Below are 17,644 nucleotides of genomic sequence, written 5' to 3'. Positions count from 1 at the left end.
GTTTTACACACTTTAGGGAGACGGGAATTGTAGATAAAATCATTAATCAATACATGAAAGGTGTGCATTGGTTCAGCCTAAAGTGGTGGGATATTTTGAAATGCGGGTTTATAAGTCATAGGTACATTCAAAGATTTTCTGATTGGCAGTTGGTTGAAAGAGTTAAGCTTTGTCTCAAGGCTTGAAGTCAGTAGAAATAAATGCTTGAGTTAAGAGAGGTTGTGGAAGCCAAGGTTCTTGTTACAGAGATGACGCCTCATAGGTAGTGTCCTTCAGAGAGGATAGATGGTACATGTCTCTTTTGGGACCTTAAAGGTGTTACACTCACATTTAATCTCTCCTAGGTCCAGGAAAGGCCTAGAAGGGGAAAGGTAGGCTGCATTAATGGAGATTCTCTACCAATGCAAATTTCCCCCACAAAAGACAGCTTTGCATGGCCATTTCAAAATATGTCAAAGAAATATATTTTGGGGTAAAATATTTTGATTTCCTTCAGGGTCTTCTAACTGTCACGTGATGCTATACCAGAGTCAGGGTGGAATTTGGCATCTTATCACCACAAAGAGTTTGGTCAGCTTATGATGTCTATTTTAATATTAATCCTGGTCAGTTGTGTCCAAATATCAAAGGGAGAGGGAATATATGGAGGCCTGTCTGACCGCTCTTCCAGTCATGACTGGAAATTCAGTTTTTCAGGTTTCTCTGGGGTCCATCTGGCCATGAGGGGGTCTGTTGGGTCAGTTGAGGCGCTTAGGAATTTATTTTCAGTTTACATCTGTGTCAACCTTAAATAATGAGGTTCAGGAAATATGATTAAGTACAGAGTTTATTTGAGTGCAAAGCTTGAGGCTGGCCACCTGGGAAAGCACCAGCTGCAGATGAATGGGGTCAGTGTTTCCAAAATGGAGAAGTTAAACTTTCAATTATATAGGCAGAGTCAGAGAAGTTCCAGCAGAATCACAGCATTTTCCATACAAGACCAGGTATATGTGCCACGGCTGTTTGATTGGTTACAGATTGTTCCATTTTAAGCAAGAATACTTTATTATTCCATGAGGAGGTGCAATGATCTGAGAGGGTCTTATCTGTGGCGCTGCTTGGTCTTTCTAATTATTTACAGGAACAAAAAGGCAGAAGCTGCAGCTGTCTGATGCAGGCTGCATAGCCACATTCCTCCCAAGGCTCAAGATAATTTTGAGTTCCAATAGCTTTAAGTTTGAATTATTTTAAATTTGAATTATTTAATTTTACATCTGATAATTTGAATCCTGCCATGAAATTTCCCAAGTTCACTTTTTCAGGTCAAGTTCCTGCGGCTTCTTGACTCATCAAACCAAGGTCATATTAGATTATCTGGTGTGGGGGGCACTGGCTCTCAGCCCCAAGCCCTCTAGGCCAGAGATTTTGAGCTCCTCCCAACAGGTCAAAGCTTTCTTTTTGTTGTTTCACTTCCCACCACTGTGCACACATCTCATCTTTGCCTCTGTTTTTAAAAAATATTTTCTGGAGCAAATGCTGAAATCAGAAACCTGCATTTCTCATTTTTTAGTTGCCCACCAGAGCTGTTGCTCAGTGCAGGGAAACCAGGAAATGGTGACTACCAGTCAGAAACAAAAAGACTGTCTTTTAAATCAACTGCTGCAGCCTTGGTATTCCCAGCATGGAACTGCTAAAACTTTGGAATTTCCTTAGCGATAGGACTGTTTTCATTTTGCTAATGAGGGAACTCACTTTGTGCCCCCTGATAGCTTCAGCTTGGGCTCTGATCACCAGAAAGATCAACCAGATGAAATTGCAGGGTTTCAGGAGGCTGAGGCAGGAGAATCGCTTGAACCCGGTTGGCGGAGGTTGCCGTGAGACAAGATCGCGCCACTGCACACTCCAGCCTGGGCGACACAGCGAGACTGTGTCTCAAAAAAAAAAGAAAAAGAAAAAGAAAAAGAAATTGCAGGGTTTGAACTTTTTGAACTTTGGGCTGCCCGACATCCAGGGAGAAGAGTGGCACTGGAGATTAAGTTCACTCACATGGCCAGTGATTTAATCAATCATGCCTATCTAATGGGAACCCTAATAACAACTCTAGATTCTGGGGTTCACTGGAGCTTCTGGTTCATGAACGCACTGATGTGCTGGGAGGGTGATACACTCAGATTCCACAGGGGAAGAGGGTGGAACTGCATTTCCCGCAGATCTCACCCTGTGTGCATCCTTTACAATAAAACCATAGCCATAAATATAGTACTTTCCTGACTTCTGTTAGTCATGTTAGCAAATTATCAAACCTGAAGGGTGTCGTAGAGTCTGAGGATTGGTAGTTGAACAGGTAAAAGTGTGAGTGGCTTTGAGTAACTTGTGAGTAACTTGCCCAGAACCACAGAGCTAGCAAGCAGCAGATATTACATGCAAATCCACACAGCTGGCTTGTGAAACGAGGGCAGTGTCCTGGAGGCCTGAGCCCTTAACACATGGGGTCTGCACTAACTCTCAGTAGCAGGTGTCAGAATTATACTGCAGTGCACCCAGTGGGATGCAACAGAATAACTGCTATTAAGGATAATTTTGCAATTTCTTATAGAAGTCTTGAAATATTAGAAACAGCTTCTAGACCTTTATGTTGGTCATTACAGCTCAAAGCACTGTCCCTGGGTAGACAGCTTAGACAGATCATGTGGGAGGTGCTACTCAAAGTGTGGGCCCAGACTAATGCACATCCACAACTGTTCATTACCAGTTCCTGGTAAGATGTTTGCAGAACTTGAGAGCAGGCATTTAGAAACTTTCATAGCAATTGGACAATGCCAAGACATTCAGAAATGGAAATATTAAAATATCACACAGTGACAATTTGGGGGGAAATTATCCTTCACCACAGATATTTGGGGAGTGTAAATTTAGAAAATATAGCCTTGGTTGGTATGACCAGATGGAATCAGAACTTAGTGTGAAAGGTGTGAGCCATAGGGTGAAGCAGATGGATTTGCATGTAATATCTGCTGCTTGCTAGCTCTGTGGTCCTGGGCAAGTTACTTAATTGCTCTGGGACTCAGTTCCCTAGTCTAGAAAATGGATATGACAGTATTTCCTATCTAATTCGATGCTGGAAAGACCAAATAAAATAATCCAGAACAAGTGCTAACCACAGACCTGTATATATGGTAAGCTAACTGCGGGTATTCTTCTACGTTCGCTTCTTGGCATCTGTGGTTCTGGCTTGGTTAAAGTATAGTCTGTCTATGTAGGTTTGATGTATTACTGTATGTAAAATCTATAGCCTTGCTCTCATGTGAATACAAAATAAAGAAAACACTGTTTAAAAGCCACAATTTATACATGTAAGCGAATGTTGCATTTTGTAGAATCCCTCTGGGATGCTAGAGTCTTATCTGAAAATGTTGCAATTGTTGGAAGCATTTTTGGGACTTCTTTTTTTTTGCTTAATTTTTCTTTTTAATTATTATAGGTACAAGATAGTTGTATATGTTACTGATGATTTTGGGAACTTATTTAACATTTCCATTAGAACCTCTTCCAGTGATCTTCTGATGTAACAAATCACCTTATAATGTAGGAGTTTACTCAGCATCATGCAATATGCCCCTGTAACAAGCCTGCACATGTACCCCTGAATCTAAAATTCAAAACAAATACATATATATGTATATAAATGTATTTATACACATCTATACATATCTCAAACAAAACAAATGAAAAATAACTTCGTGGTTTAGAACAGCAATCTATCATTATCACTCACCGTTGACCGACTGGGCTAGACCGGCTCTCCTATCCAGTCTTCCATGGGGTTGCAGTCAGATGTTGGCTGGAGATGGAGTCATCGGAAAGTGCAACAGACTGGACATCCAGAATGACTTCTTTGCGCTTCACATTTGGTGCCTGGGCTGGGACGGCTGGAACAGCTTGGGGCTGGCTGGGTATCTCTCATTCCATGTGGACTTTCGTAGCTTGGGCTTCCTCGATGCATGCTGGGCTAAGCTTAGGGACATGTCTTCACTGGTGTCTGGCTTCCCCCAGAGTGAATGTCCTGAGAGGAAGAAAGTGGAAAATGCTAGACCTGGGCCTGGTAACTGGCATAGTATCACCACTGCCATATTCTACTAGTCCAAGCAGTCATCGAGCCTGTCCTTATATAATAGGGGGAGACACAGAACCTGCCTCTCTCTGGGTGGAGGGTCAAAGAATCTGTGTCCACCTTTAACCTGCCATAGAGCCACAAAAGGAATGTAGTTTTCTTAGTTTAGCATGTCCTTTCCCACCAGTGACATTGTATGACTTCCCAAGGTGACCACATTGAGGTAGGAACATTCATTTCGATTTCAGTTCCTATCTTTTTGAGTGAAAACACCACCATTGTATTACAGCCATGCCCTACATGCCTTTGTGTTTTAGCATTGGTCAGCCTGTACTGGGGAAAGAGTGTGGGGGTCACACATTTCCCCTGGCAGACCCTCCCCTCAGAATCACCCTACTTGCTGAGTATCTGATTTCTACTAACGACTTCCTTGCAGTCTGTGTTGCCTCCCTGCACACTTCTCTGCCTTACTTGCCACCAAGGAATCTCCTGAAAGCCCATGGAACCAATGCATAACTCCTTTGCTCTCAGAACTTCACTCTCTTCCTATTTCTTATACGGCATGTGCCCCAGACATCCAGGTAGGCACTCCAGACCTTCCACAGCTGGAAGAGGATAGCTTTCCAATTATGTTTTCCTCCAGTGGTCCTGCTTCTTCCAGCACCCCCACCAAAACACCCATCATAGCCACAGACGCACAAGGCCCTCTGCAAAACACACACACAAACACAAGCTCAGATCATTTACCCAGCCAATATTTATTGAATATCTGCCTGTGCTTGGTTTGGTGCTCAGTTTGAAGTTCTAGCAAGCTTAGTTATTATTCCACAAACATACCTTAGGTTATTTTCCCTTTCCAGGACTTTAAGTTCCTGAAGTTAGGATCATTTCTTATTAATGTTTTATTGTTTCCTTTGATATCAAGTGCCATGTGCTACCCACATAGCAATACATATTAGTTGCAATGCTGTACAGAGGAGAGGTTCATTCTCTTTCATTGTATCTTACTTTTCATCTCTGCCCCTTTTGTTACCCTTTCTCTGAGTCTCATTTGGAATCAGCAAGCTCTCTCCTCATCTCTCCTCCTATTTAAAGTTTTAATGTACTTCCCTCTTATCTCACCAAAAGTTCATGGTAAGGGTGAAGTAGGAGGGTAGTCTTGGGGGCATTGTTGAAGACAACAGGCACCCTGAAATAACATTCACCCACAGACACAGTCACTGAAGCATTGCTTTATTCAGTGCCATCGGTGGACTTCTGGTATGTTCTACGCAGCCTTCCAGACTGGGGAGAACAGGAAGAATCAGATATGGTTGTCACTCCTTAGAAGTGCACAGCAGTGCTGCTGTAAAATCTATGAGCTCTGAGCTTTTGGTGGTCTGATAAGCAGACAAAAGAGGGCAAACCATGCTTACCTCTCTGGCTTTGCTTTATCAAATTGGAATTTTATAATCTCAGAAGTAGGGGGAACTTGTGGGCAGGGGCACTACTGTCTATCAAAGTGGGAAGGCAGACGTGTCCCTGAGTCATGTGGGGAGGCTTTTGCAAATGTACACTCATCCATCGCCTCTCTCCAAAGACTCGCCTGAGATGGTGAGATCCCTTGTTTTGCAGAGGTTGGTGGGAGGTGGGGGGGGGGGGGTGGAAGGGGACAGATATGACACCTGGATTTAGCTAAAACTCCTGGATGATTCTGGTTTCCAGTGTCCCTTCTACAACCCCACCCCACCACCTACAGAAACACTGCTCAAGATAGAATGTCCCCAGCAGCATCTGAGCAGATGCCCCATGTTGGCTAACTGCCATCTGGCTGTTTTTCAGGTTCATTCTGCTACCCATCTGCTTTAAGACACAAGGTGCTGACCGCAGAGACCTGCCATGAAACCACACTTGAAGCAATGGAGACAACGAATGCTTTTCGGAATATTCGCTTGGGGGCTCCTCTTTTTGCTGATTTTCATCTACTTCACCGACAGCAACCCCGCTGAGCCTGTGCCCAGCTCCCTCTCCTTCCTGGAAACCAGGAGGCTCCTGCCGGTGCAGGGGAAGCAGCGGGCCATCATGGGCGCCGCGCATGAGCCCTCCCCGCCTGGGGGCCTGGACGCACGCCAGGCGCTGCCTCGCGCCCACCCAGCCGGTTCGTTTCACGCGGGGCCTGGAGACCTGCAGAAATGGGCCCCGTCCCAAGATGGGTTTGAACAGAAAGAGTTTTTTTCATCCCAGGTGGGAAGAAAATCTCAAAGTGCTTTCTACCCAGAGGATGACGACTACTTTTTTGCTGCTGGTCAGCCAGGGTGGCACAGCCACACTCAGGGGACATTGGGATTCCCTTTCCCCGGGGAGCCAGGCCCGCGGGAGGGGGCTTTTCCTGCTGCACAGGTCCAGAGGAGGCGGTTGAAGAAGAGGCACCGGAGGCAGAGAAGGAGCCACGTGTTGGAGGAGGGCGACGACGGCGACAGGCTGTATTCCTCCATGTCCAGGGCTTTCCTGTACCGGCTCTGGAAGGGGAACGTCTCCTCCAAAATGCTGAACCCGCGCCTGCAGAAGGCGATGAAGGATTACCTGACCGCCAACAAGCACGGGGTGCACTTCCGCGGGAAGCGGGAGGCCGGGCTGAGCAGGGCACAGCTGCTGTGCCAGCTGCGGAGCCGCGCGCGCGTGCGGACGCTGGACGGCACCGAGGCGCCCTTTTCTGCGCTGGGCTGGCGGCGTCTGGTGCCCGCCGTGCCCCTGAGCCAGCTGCACCCGCGCGGCCTGCGCAGCTGCGCTGTCGTCATGTCTGCAGGCGCAATCCTCAACTCTTCCTTGGGCGAGGAAATAGGTAGGTCTCAGCGGGGGGACCAGGTCGCGCTGTCTTGAACCAGTGTGTCCCTGGGGGCCGGTTCTTTCTGCGCGCGCCTCTGGATCTCTGACGGGGCAAGCTGGGGTCTCCCCACCAGGTGTTCCTAATATTAGCTGGAGATTGTTCAGGTGCTTTCCCATTGCTGGCACAGAATGAGTCTGTCTGGGGTCACAGCAGAAGTACTCTTCGGGAGACTCTTAGAGCAGGGATTTGGGGAATGCTAGGGAGCAGGAAGGGTCCTCCCCACAGCTGATGCCAGTAGGCAGTGGAAGGAAAGCACCGCCCTTTGCCCCCGGCGTCCTTCTCACTGTTCAGACTTTGTATCCCATAGAAACCGCAGTCTACATGGATATGCCCCCAGGCTGTGGCCCCTGAAAGCCCGGTGAACCCTTCCTGCAGTGGGAATAAGGGAAGGGAACAAGAGGAGGAGGCAAGAAAGCAGGAGCTGCCCAATCAGGGCGTCAGCTCCAAAGAGCAGGGTGCATGAAGATAATGTTGGTTCCTGTGGGCTTTGAGAAGAGCCCAGCTGCTGTTGGGAACATCTTTTCCATGGGAGAATAAGTTCTGGCCTCTCAACTGTTGGCGCAAATCCAACCTTTGGGGCACTGCCAGTGCACCTACCAGGGACCTTCTCCAAGATGGTAAATAACATGCAACACCTGGGCTTCCTCCCTCCCTGCCAGGCTCTGTCTTCACATCCCTGTCAAGAGCCCTGGAGCACATCTGTTTCCCAGCTCCTGTATGAGTCAGGATTCTCCAGAGACTCACACCAGGAGGATATGTGTCTATACAGAGACAGAAAGATTTATTTTAAGGACTTGAGTCTCATGATCGTGAAGGCTGGCAAGTCTGAAATAGGTAGTGCAGCCCAGCAGATGGGAAACTCAGGCAGAGTTTCTGTGTTGCTGTCTTGAGGCAGAGTTGTTTCTTGTTTAGGAAACTTCAGTCTTTGTTCTTAATGCATTCACCTGGCTTGAGGAAGTGCACCTGCGTTTTGAGAGTCGTCTGCTTTTCTCAAAGTCTAGTGATTTAACTGTTAATCACATCTTAAAAACACCTTCCAAGCAACATCTAGACTAGTATTTGACCAACCAGCTGGGCACTGTGGCCTAGCCAAGATGGCACACAACATTAGCCATCACTATTTCTTCCTAGTTTTCAAGTAAAATACCAGTTCTAATCTTTTTTGATTGATGGGGGCATGGCAGGGTTCAAATACATTTTCCTCCTGCAAAGTGGTGTAGGTTCTGCACCAGATGGGCCTGCACTGGCTCTCCTCAGAATTCCCCTTCTTCACTGGATCACATTCATTTCCCCACCTGCCCCAGACTCTCACCCTGTCTTGCCAGAGATACCCAGGCTCTTGTGTTGCCGTAGCTGGCCTCTCCCTCAGCAGTTTCAGATCCCTTTGCTCCCAGAACTCCCCCCATTCCCAGGCTAATTCCATTGCTACACCAGTCAGCAAGCAGCTTGGCCCTTTAGGCTCATTCATTTGACAAATATGTGTTTAGCCCCTAATATGTGCTTGATTCTGTACTAGGAGCAGTAAAACAAATGTGAATCAAATACAGCATCAGCCTCAAGTCCAGATATAAAACATTCATGTCCTGTACACTCTCACAGTAGGCGGTGTTAGGGCATAACTGGTCTGGAAGTGACATTCAGGGAGTGTTGCTCCCTCTTTGCAAATAAGTAATCTTTGTTGTCTTCATTTTAAGCGGATCCATTAGTTGTTCTGTGTCCTTGAATAGTGGCCCATGTTCCAGAGTTCTCTTGGAATAGGGTGAAGCCACACTGTAGGCAGGCTCAGAAGCCCAGACCTCAGCTCAGCAGAAGTCCTTGGGCATGAGGCTGAATGAGAAATATTTTTAAAGTTAAAAAAAAAACAAGATAGTGAGTCTGGAATCAAGGTCTGGGGTCCCTGTGTCCCTGTGCTGACATTACAGCAGGCTCATAATAACACAGTCCATGTGTCACATAAGCTTGTAGCCAAAGCCAGAGCAGAGCAGCCTGCAATTTATTAAGAAGAAGCAGTGGTTTAGAGGTCCCCGGGGTGAAATAACACCACAGTTCTTTCTCATTTCTGAGAGCCAATATTAATAATGTGGAGAAGGAATTTAAGTATTATGCTTGAAGCAGGCAGTAACTTGCTTCCGGTTTGGTTTTGTTTTAAACACCTCTGCATCAGAGGTGAAGATCTGGATTGCTCTTGCATGTCAGTGAGCAGTCCCTTGTTCTTTATTTCTGCGTAAATATCCCTGACCAGAATCTTGTAAACTCTGTTGAGAATTTGGAAGAGAGTGTGAAAGACTCTGAGAAGTCCATGTTTCTGGGAAACTTGAAATGCCGGTTATATCTTTGTTAATTTCTAGTATCCAAATCTAATTTATTTGGCATGCACTTGTGTAAGTCTTTATGATTAGAACTGTAGAATCACAACTGAAGAACATGCCTGGAAATTTCTTTAAAATTCTCTTTATTGTTTTGTCTAGGGTCCTTTGGATCAGATTGTGTATCTACTATTTTAAGAACATGTAACCATAGCATGGCTCAATTTGTATAAACAAAAAGTTTCATTTGTATAAGTTGGTATCTCAGCATCAGCAGTGTACATGCCAGGTGCCAACCTCGCTCCTTCCTGTTCACCTGAATATATGCAAGCAAACCCATGTAGTTATGAATGGCTTGCAGAATACAAACTCTGGCAGCAAATTCCTTCAGGCCTTAGAATATTGGGGGCATGCTGTAGCTACATTCATGTTGGCCCCTAAGTATCTACTTGTGAATTGGCTAAATGAAGATCAAAAGACTTACCAAAGATCACGATCTTATGAAAAATTGAAGGCAGAGCTAGAAAGTATCTCAGATGATCAGTGCTTATCAGCCCTACCTACGCTCTGCCTGGAGGACCCCTCTCCACGCTGATGTCAAAGGGAGACCCAGTCAGTCTCAGGTTTGCTTACTGGCTGCCCTTTCGCTCCCCCTGGTGTTTGCTCCACTGGCAGTGTAGCCCCCATCCCCCTACCCTTCTGTTGGAATTGAGTCACACAATGGAATTGGTTTTGGTTAGAAAAGTAGAGCAGTTGTAAACACTTCCACTATAAATATGTTATTGAAAAACAAACTAATTGTTTTGGAAACCTGGATCATTCTTTCCTAGAGCCATAAGATGATCTGTTCTCACCCATGCATATAAGCAATAATAATTTGCTTCTATGCAGTGCCACTAGCATTCATGTGGAAACATGTTACAGAGGAGAAAGGTCTGCTCTGAACCACCAGTAATAGGCTTCATGTGGGAAACCAAGATCTGTGTACTTGAAACTCGAATTCTGGCAAGTGCATGGGAAATGGGACATGGAGGGAGAGACTGGGGGTGGGATGCATAGAGTGGTGGAGAGGGCTTGAGATTTGACATGTCCTGTTACCTTTTAAAAAAGCAAGAAAGAAGAAAGTAGTCCATATACCCATCCAATTAGCATTATTTATTGATCACCAACTCTCCACCAGATCCTGTGCTAGACAAAAAATGAATAGGTCACAGGCTCAACTATCCATACCGGCACACTTCAGTGGTAAACAGACAATTCCAGTGTTATGGGTTGGAGAAGGACAGAGAGATATGTAGGCTGACAAGGCAGAAATGACAATGGATTCCTAACTCCCCTGAGGGCTGGTAGAGAGAAGAGATTTGTAAATCTCTTCTCCAGGGAGAAGAGACCAAGCTGAAGGCCCAGCATCATATGGAAGTGAGAAACAGCATGTTGTGCAGGTGGTGAGAGCTACAGGGAGTACCTGGGCTCGTAGGGACAGAAGAGAGAAGCAGGCTTGGAAGGCAGATCATCTTCCTGGATGCCCTTGCAAGCCACTCTATGAAAATTAGACTTCACTTCATTGAAATCATAGGTACCATTTATAGTACAGAGAAGGCCCTGTTCAAAATGCTCTTGTTTTTTTTTTGTTTGTTTTTTAGTTTTTTTGATATGGAGTCTCCCGCTGTTGCCCAGGCTGGAGTGTAGTGGCACAATCTTGGCTCACTGCAACCTCCACTTCCCAGGCTCAAGAGATTCTCCTGTGTCAGCCTCCCGAGTAGCTGGGATTACAGGCATACGCCACCATACCCAGCTAATTTTTGTGTTTTTAGTAGAGATGGGGTTTCACCATGTTGGCCAGGCTGGTATTGAACTTGTGACCTCAAGTGATCTGCTCACCTCGGCCTCCCAAAGTGCTGGAATTACGGGTGTGAGCCACCGTGCCCAACCCAAAATGCTTTTTATATGCTAACTGTTGTAAACCTTACAACCCTAAGTGATAGATAACTTTGTTCCCATTTTACAGATAAGGAAATGAAGGTACCTCCAGTCACATGTGCAGAGTCTGGATTCAAACCCCAGTCTGGGTCTCCAGAAACACTAGCTCTCACCCCTGTGCCCATGATGTGCAGCCATTGCAGATAGTCACTGTAGAGAGATCACTCCAGAGCCTGGACTTGAGGGTGCGAGGGAAGTACGTCAAGAGGTGAGGGTTACAGGTCCTGGGGAGAAACAGGGCTCCCAGGGTGATGGAGCTCCCAAAGCAATGCTTTGTCCAATCCTAGGCAGGCCATTCTCTAGTGACTGGAGGCTTGCTCTCCTGCTGTTTGAATTTTCTCATCAGCGTAGGAGAGGGGGGTGATGTGGTGAATGGGGCCTGGGGCAGGGCAGTGACCGGGTGCTGGCCCAGCAGCTCCTTGAAGGGCTTTAATTTTCCTTCCATGGATGCACTTGTCTGGCTCCATTCTCAAGGTCAACACAGCATGGTTCTGGCCTGGAAATGCCTTCTCCAGAAATGAAACTTGACTTTCTTCCCCTTGTATTTGCTGTCTGACCTATTCCTTTTTTTCTAAATATGAATGGACAGCTTCTATCCTCACAGTGCATTATCAAGGAATGCACACCCAGGTGTATGTTTACAAAACATGTCTGTGTGACAGACAGTCTCAGCTCACCCTCCCCTTCATCCCAACCCCACGCTGCTCATAGAGGCTGTTCATAGAGGGCTTGCACTGGGCCTAGCCACAAGCCTACATGACCCTGCCTCCTTGCCCTCTCCACGGAGGTGGCCTTTTAACTCTGCAGACTAATACCACCTCCAAAGGAATTACACTGCATTATCTTTCTGTGCCCTGTGCCTCGTGAAGTCCTTGGATGGTTTAGAGCACAGCTCCACAATAAGACAATGGGCATTTAAATGCTGGGATGTTTTCAAGGGTGATGAAATTAATTCAGATTTATTAGTCAAATAATAGAAATGCACCCACTGCTTGAGGCCCTTGGGTAGGCTGTGTCTGAGGGGTGGGCAGCGTGGTTTGGACAGAACTGAGATTGAGTATTGTTGGCATCACACTTCCTCTCTGGCTTAGGGCCGATTCCCTCCCAGCACCTGCAGTCACCTCGCTGGTGGAGTCTCCTCTCACTGTCTGCAACCACAGGGTCCCCCTAGCTTAGCAGTGGGAACAGTGAGATCTAAGCTTACCCTTAGCCTTTGCAAGGCCCTTTCGAGGGTCCATGAGAAAAAACTATTGTGGTAAGTATACTCAGAGTTCTTTTCCTTTCAGTTGTTGACATTTGCAGTGGTGGTACAAACACAATGAATAATGCATGAGACTGGGGCTTCTTAGCACAAGTCAGGGCAGCAGAACCCAAAGCTCAACTTTTGAATACACGTGTTTTTCAGATTCAGTGGGGCACATGGGGAAACAGGAGAAAAGCACTTATGTGTGCCAGTTCACAAAGGAAAAGCCCTTGGGTAATTGTACTGTGAGCCGAACTAGCCACTTTTTTCATGAAATACAATTTTAACTTGAAAAAAAAGTTTATTCAGACTTGGATATTTGGCAGATATATTCTCAAAAAGGAATCAAGTGAACCTGTCACTTTTAGGAAAATAACTAATAGTATTTGTTGCTGATGATAAAATTCAAGCTTTGAACCATGAACTTGGAAGTTTTCCAGACTTTAAAAACTGGTGAACTCCATGGTGATACTAATCAATGTGGTGTTTCAATTCTTTTTTTTTTTTTTTTTTTTTGAGATGGAGTTGTGCTCCTGTTGCTCAGGTTGTAGTGCAATGGTGCAATCTTGGCTCACTGCAACCTCTGCCCCCTGGGTTCAAGCAATTCTACTACCTCAGCCTCCTGAGTAGCTGGGATTACAGGCATGCACCACCACGCCTGGCTAATTTTTTTTTTTTTTTGTAGTTTTAGTGGAGACGGGGTTTCTCCATAGTGGTCAGGCTGGTCTCGAACTCCCAACCTCAGATGATCCGCCCACCTGTGCCTCTCAAAGTGTTGGGATTACAGGCATGAGCCACCATGCCCAGCCAGTGTTTCAACTCTTTATAACAAAATGCATCACTAGTTGGAAGATCTGACGAACATACATATATATATATATAAGACTTATATATAACTATGCCTAGCTGATAGTTTCCAGCTGATCATTGTACAATATTATACAATTATGCATGAGTGAAAGATCCATCTTAAGAGAAAAATAGACCACAAGTTTTAATGTAACAGAGCACAAAAAGTTCATTGATAGGTTTCAGATTCCAAATTATAACCAACCCTAAGAAACTAGCCCTCGTATCAAAGAAGAATATTCACAGTTCTTTGGAAGGATTCTTTAAATAGCTCTCTCAATTCAACAATGTGTCTGAGCCTTCATATACTTCAAATAAAACAACATATTACAACAAGTTGAATTCAAAAGCAGATATGAGAAAACAACTTTCTAAAAAACCAGACCTTAAAGAGACTTGAAAACATTTAAAACGGTGGCAGTCTTCTCAGTATTCTTTTGGTTTTTGAAAATATAGGGGTTTTTTAAATTGAAAAAAAGCTATTTTAAAATAAATTAATAAACATTTTTAAATTCCCTATTTTACTTTTTAGTATGGCAAATATCAGTAGATATATTCCATATGCCTAAAAAGTGTTTGGATTATCAATAAATTTCAAGAGTCTACTGTTTTGGGTAATCTGGTTTTTCTACCTCAAATATTATTTGAATTTTTTGACAAAACATTATTCAATAAAAATAAATAAGAAATCCATTACCTCAATAAAGTATGAACAAATCCTTAAATTGTGAAGTAAAGAACTGGTTTTAATTTGGAGGCATTCATGTATTTTGGCATCATTTACACAAAGAATAGATCCCCTTGAATCTAGAGATTGGCAGACTTTTTTACAGAGCCTGATAGTAAATATTTTTTGATTTGTGAACTGCATCTCTGTCTCTGTCTCAACAACTCAACTTTGCAGTTATAGACAGCGTGTACAATGAGTGTGTCTATGTTATGGTGGAACTTGATTTACTAAAACAAGTGGCAGGCCAGATTTGGCCAGAAGGTCATAGTTTGCCAACTCCTGCAAAATTTCCCCTAAAAGAACATTGCGGGGTTTTGATGACATAGCCACCTACACTTTACGCATTCACGTGTTCCAAAAGTGAATTAATTTTGGTGCTGAAGCTGGAATTTGAATTTTTTAAGTTTAGGGTTTGTCAGTGAAGGCACCTTTTTAAACATTGTTTTAGTGGGGGCATGCATGGTGAGTTTCTGCTATTTGGGGAGCAAGAAGACAACTCCAAAGGAGCTGATAGCAGGGACTCAGGGAAGAAGGCGGCTGCCTTAGGCACTTGTGCGGGCTCGGGGACTATAAATGCAGCTCCCCTTGGGCATGACAGAAATACCTCTTTTCACCTCTCCCTCACAGACAGGCACTGTCCTTGCTCCAGGCCGAGCTTGGAATCTGCATGAGATATTTAAAGCTAAAGATGGCCCTTAGAAAATTGCTTTCTTGCTCATTGACTCTGGCTTCAGGCTGGTTTCTAGGAATTTCAAGAAGCATGTATGTTTATAGGCTGCCTTCTGTAAAGGGAACATATCCCCTAGTCCCAATGCTAAATCAGGTGAACCCACTTTCCTGTACCTCCCACTGTTCACCTCCTTGTCAGCCTCCAGGATAGGGGTACCTTGTTTTCATCCAGGACCTCCCAGCCCAGCATTCAGAGAACTTGGGCAAGTTGGGCGGTCAAGTTGAATGAAGTGAGATGTAAATTTATGTTGCATTCATAGTTCAAGTTTGGTGAAGCACGGTGTGTGGTTATAGAACATAAGAGCCCTGGCAGCTGGTGGCATTGGTGGTCTCTCCATCTCATCTATCCTCGGGGCTACGGTGGTCTGGCAGGCTATTGCTGCTAACGCAGAATGCTCTTAAGGTTGCTCTCACACAGGTCTTCTTGACATCGGCAGCAGTACGTAAGGCTGCGTCGAAGTCAGCGCTGACTTTCTTTCTTTCTTCAACATTACATGCAGAATCTCTGCTTAAGGGCTGGCTTTCTTTTTAAGCATACACCAGCACCAAAAAGCAGCCCTTGCCTTCTAGTGTCTTTATCTGCTCCAGTACAGTCTCCCTCAAGATGTATTGGAAGCTGTGGGAGAATGGCTGCATCAAGCGTGTCACTTGTAAAGAATGTTGAAAAGGTAGCAAGTATCTAAATATCACTTAGATAATACAATGTCGCCCATAATTGAACAGATTTTATATATATATATATCCATATTGATGTTTCCTGTAGCCAAGATCTCATTCTCAGTGAAGAGTAAATTCTCTGAAAATCATGTGGAGATATCTTAACTTTGTTGATGGTGTATAATTAGCTTCAGGTATTGAAAGATTTGCTTTAACATTTTTTCCTAGATTATGTGATTCTACAGAGAACAAAAGTAAGCTTGTCACTTATGTGCCCTTAGATTCTCATGATGCAGTTTTGAGATTTAACTCTGCTCCTACACGTGGTTATGAGAAAGATGTTGGGAATAAAACCACCGTACGCATCATTAATTCGCAGGTAAGACAGATTGAGTGTTTTCATGGATGTATGTTTCTTAGGTTTAACTGGATGAGTGAACAGAAATGAGTTTAACTGGATGAGTGAAGAGAAGTTACCTGGTTAATTATGACCATGGTACTTGTTTATTTGTATCAATCTTATAATTAATAGAAATTAATGAAGAAAACTGCAGAGAAATGGGAATTTAGACATGACATGAATAGGAGGAAATGAATAAGATTAAAAGGAAAAATCAGTAGAAATAGAAATATATATATATTTATAATCATAGACTTAGCATGTTGCATTTTGTGAACTGACAAAAGTTAAACTTAGAAGAAATGGCAATAAAGAAAGCAGAGGATAAAGGGGAGAAAAGCAAAGTATAAAATCTGAGAGTTCATAGGAGATCTTTGCAACTTTAGTCTGCCATTTGGAAATTTTAAAAAATGAAAAGGAATTGTTTAATTGGAAATGAAAATACCTCATTTCTTCACGTTCTTAATAAGAATGCCTTGCAAATTTATAGCAAAATTATCCTCAGAACAAACCACAACAATTTCTGGAGTTTCAAAATATGTAGAAAAAAGTGAGGTGATGAGTGATTTATGGTGAGTTGCTTACAGAACAAAAGATTAGCTTTCTGCACAGTTCACTGCACCAGGCAGCCTGCCGCAAGGTAAGAAACAATTACCATATTTCCTTAATTCAGAGATGTCATTTGACTGTAAAATCTGCCATTCATTTAATAACAACTTTTTACAAAGGAGGAGGTAAATGCCACCAAATTAGAATACATATCATCTGTAACATACATTCTAAGAAACTTTAACATGTAAAGGAAAAAAGTACATCGTAATAATGGTTAAAAAAAAAAAGGATCTTAAAACTGAGGGAAAATAATACGTTGTTTTTTCCTGAAATAATAATTTTAAAAAGATGATTGGCAGCTGAGATTGAAGAACTCATTTAGAACTAGGTAGGGCCACAGAGGGAAGGATGCGGTTGGCACCCTGGAGGCTCCTTCTGAACTCACTTCATCCACACCTGCAAGTCTGTCTCCAAATTATATGTGAAGGCAATTGTAGAGGAGATTGTGAGGCTTGAATTAGCTAGGGAGTTGCATCCTTCAGGATCTGGATTCAATACCACTAGACATGAGTACATTGCTGGTGAAAATGTCAGAACTTGTGTTTTTTTATTAAAAAAGTAATTTCCTCAAACATTCTTTAAGTGCTTCTGCATGCAATGCCTGTCTCTCTCCCTCCCCCAGAAGAAAATACAATGTCTGAGCCACCTTTTTCTTGCCTTAGTTCTTTTTAGTTTTCACCTCTTTTTAAAATGCAATTTTTAAAAACCAAACCCTGGCTTTGAAATGGTTTTTCTGTGTGTTTGCAGATTCTGACCAACCCCAGCCATCACTTCATTGACAGTTCCCTGTATAAAGACGTCATTTTGGTGGCCTGGGACCCTGCCCCATATTCCGCAAATCTTAACCTGGTAAGTGTTTCCCTGGATTCGCCCACCCCAACGGTCAGACAATGGCTTTGACTAATTAATCCTAAGAGCAAGGCAAGGATTAATTAAGCTTTGACAGACAATGAAAGTACCCATCAATATCAATTTAATGCATGTTTGTGAACACCACGTTGATACCCAGTTACAGCAGCAGTAGTCATCTAATGCCAAAGTGCTTTTGTGCAGAATTGGTGGGCAGGGCAGCCGGGTGGGGGAAATGTAGAATATCTAAATATTCAGAAATTTCTAGTTACACTAAAGGGTTGACTGATTAAACTCAGAATTGTTTCATTGTGATAGGGCTACATTACCTTT

The 17,644-nt window shown here is 43.9% G+C and overlaps 1 protein-coding gene across 8 annotated transcripts in view; it reads left to right on the top strand.

Moving 5' to 3' along the window:
• Nucleotides 1–17,644, top strand: part of ST6GAL2 (ST6 beta-galactoside alpha-2,6-sialyltransferase 2) — an 85,331-nt gene that overhangs the window by 37,070 nt on the left and 30,617 nt on the right. For all 8 annotated transcript variants that reach the window (XR_010123027.1, XM_063648504.1, XM_054475938.2 and 5 more), the window contains exons 2-4: nucleotides 5,912–6,911; nucleotides 15,732–15,829; nucleotides 17,210–17,311. Coding sequence is in view for 7 of the 8 variants with exons in the window: in XM_063648504.1 (XP_063504574.1) it covers nucleotides 5,969–6,911; nucleotides 15,732–15,829; nucleotides 17,210–17,311 (1,143 nt within the window). In the remaining variant the exon portion in view is untranslated. The remainder of the gene's footprint in view (nucleotides 1–5,911; nucleotides 6,912–15,731; nucleotides 15,830–17,209; nucleotides 17,312–17,644) is intronic.

This window comes from Pongo pygmaeus, chromosome 12 (genome assembly GCF_028885625.2).
Source record: "Pongo pygmaeus isolate AG05252 chromosome 12, NHGRI_mPonPyg2-v2.0_pri, whole genome shotgun sequence".
Classification (NCBI taxonomy): domain Eukaryota; kingdom Metazoa; phylum Chordata; class Mammalia; order Primates; family Hominidae; genus Pongo; species Pongo pygmaeus.
This window is presented reverse-complemented; position numbering and strand designations above follow the sequence as displayed.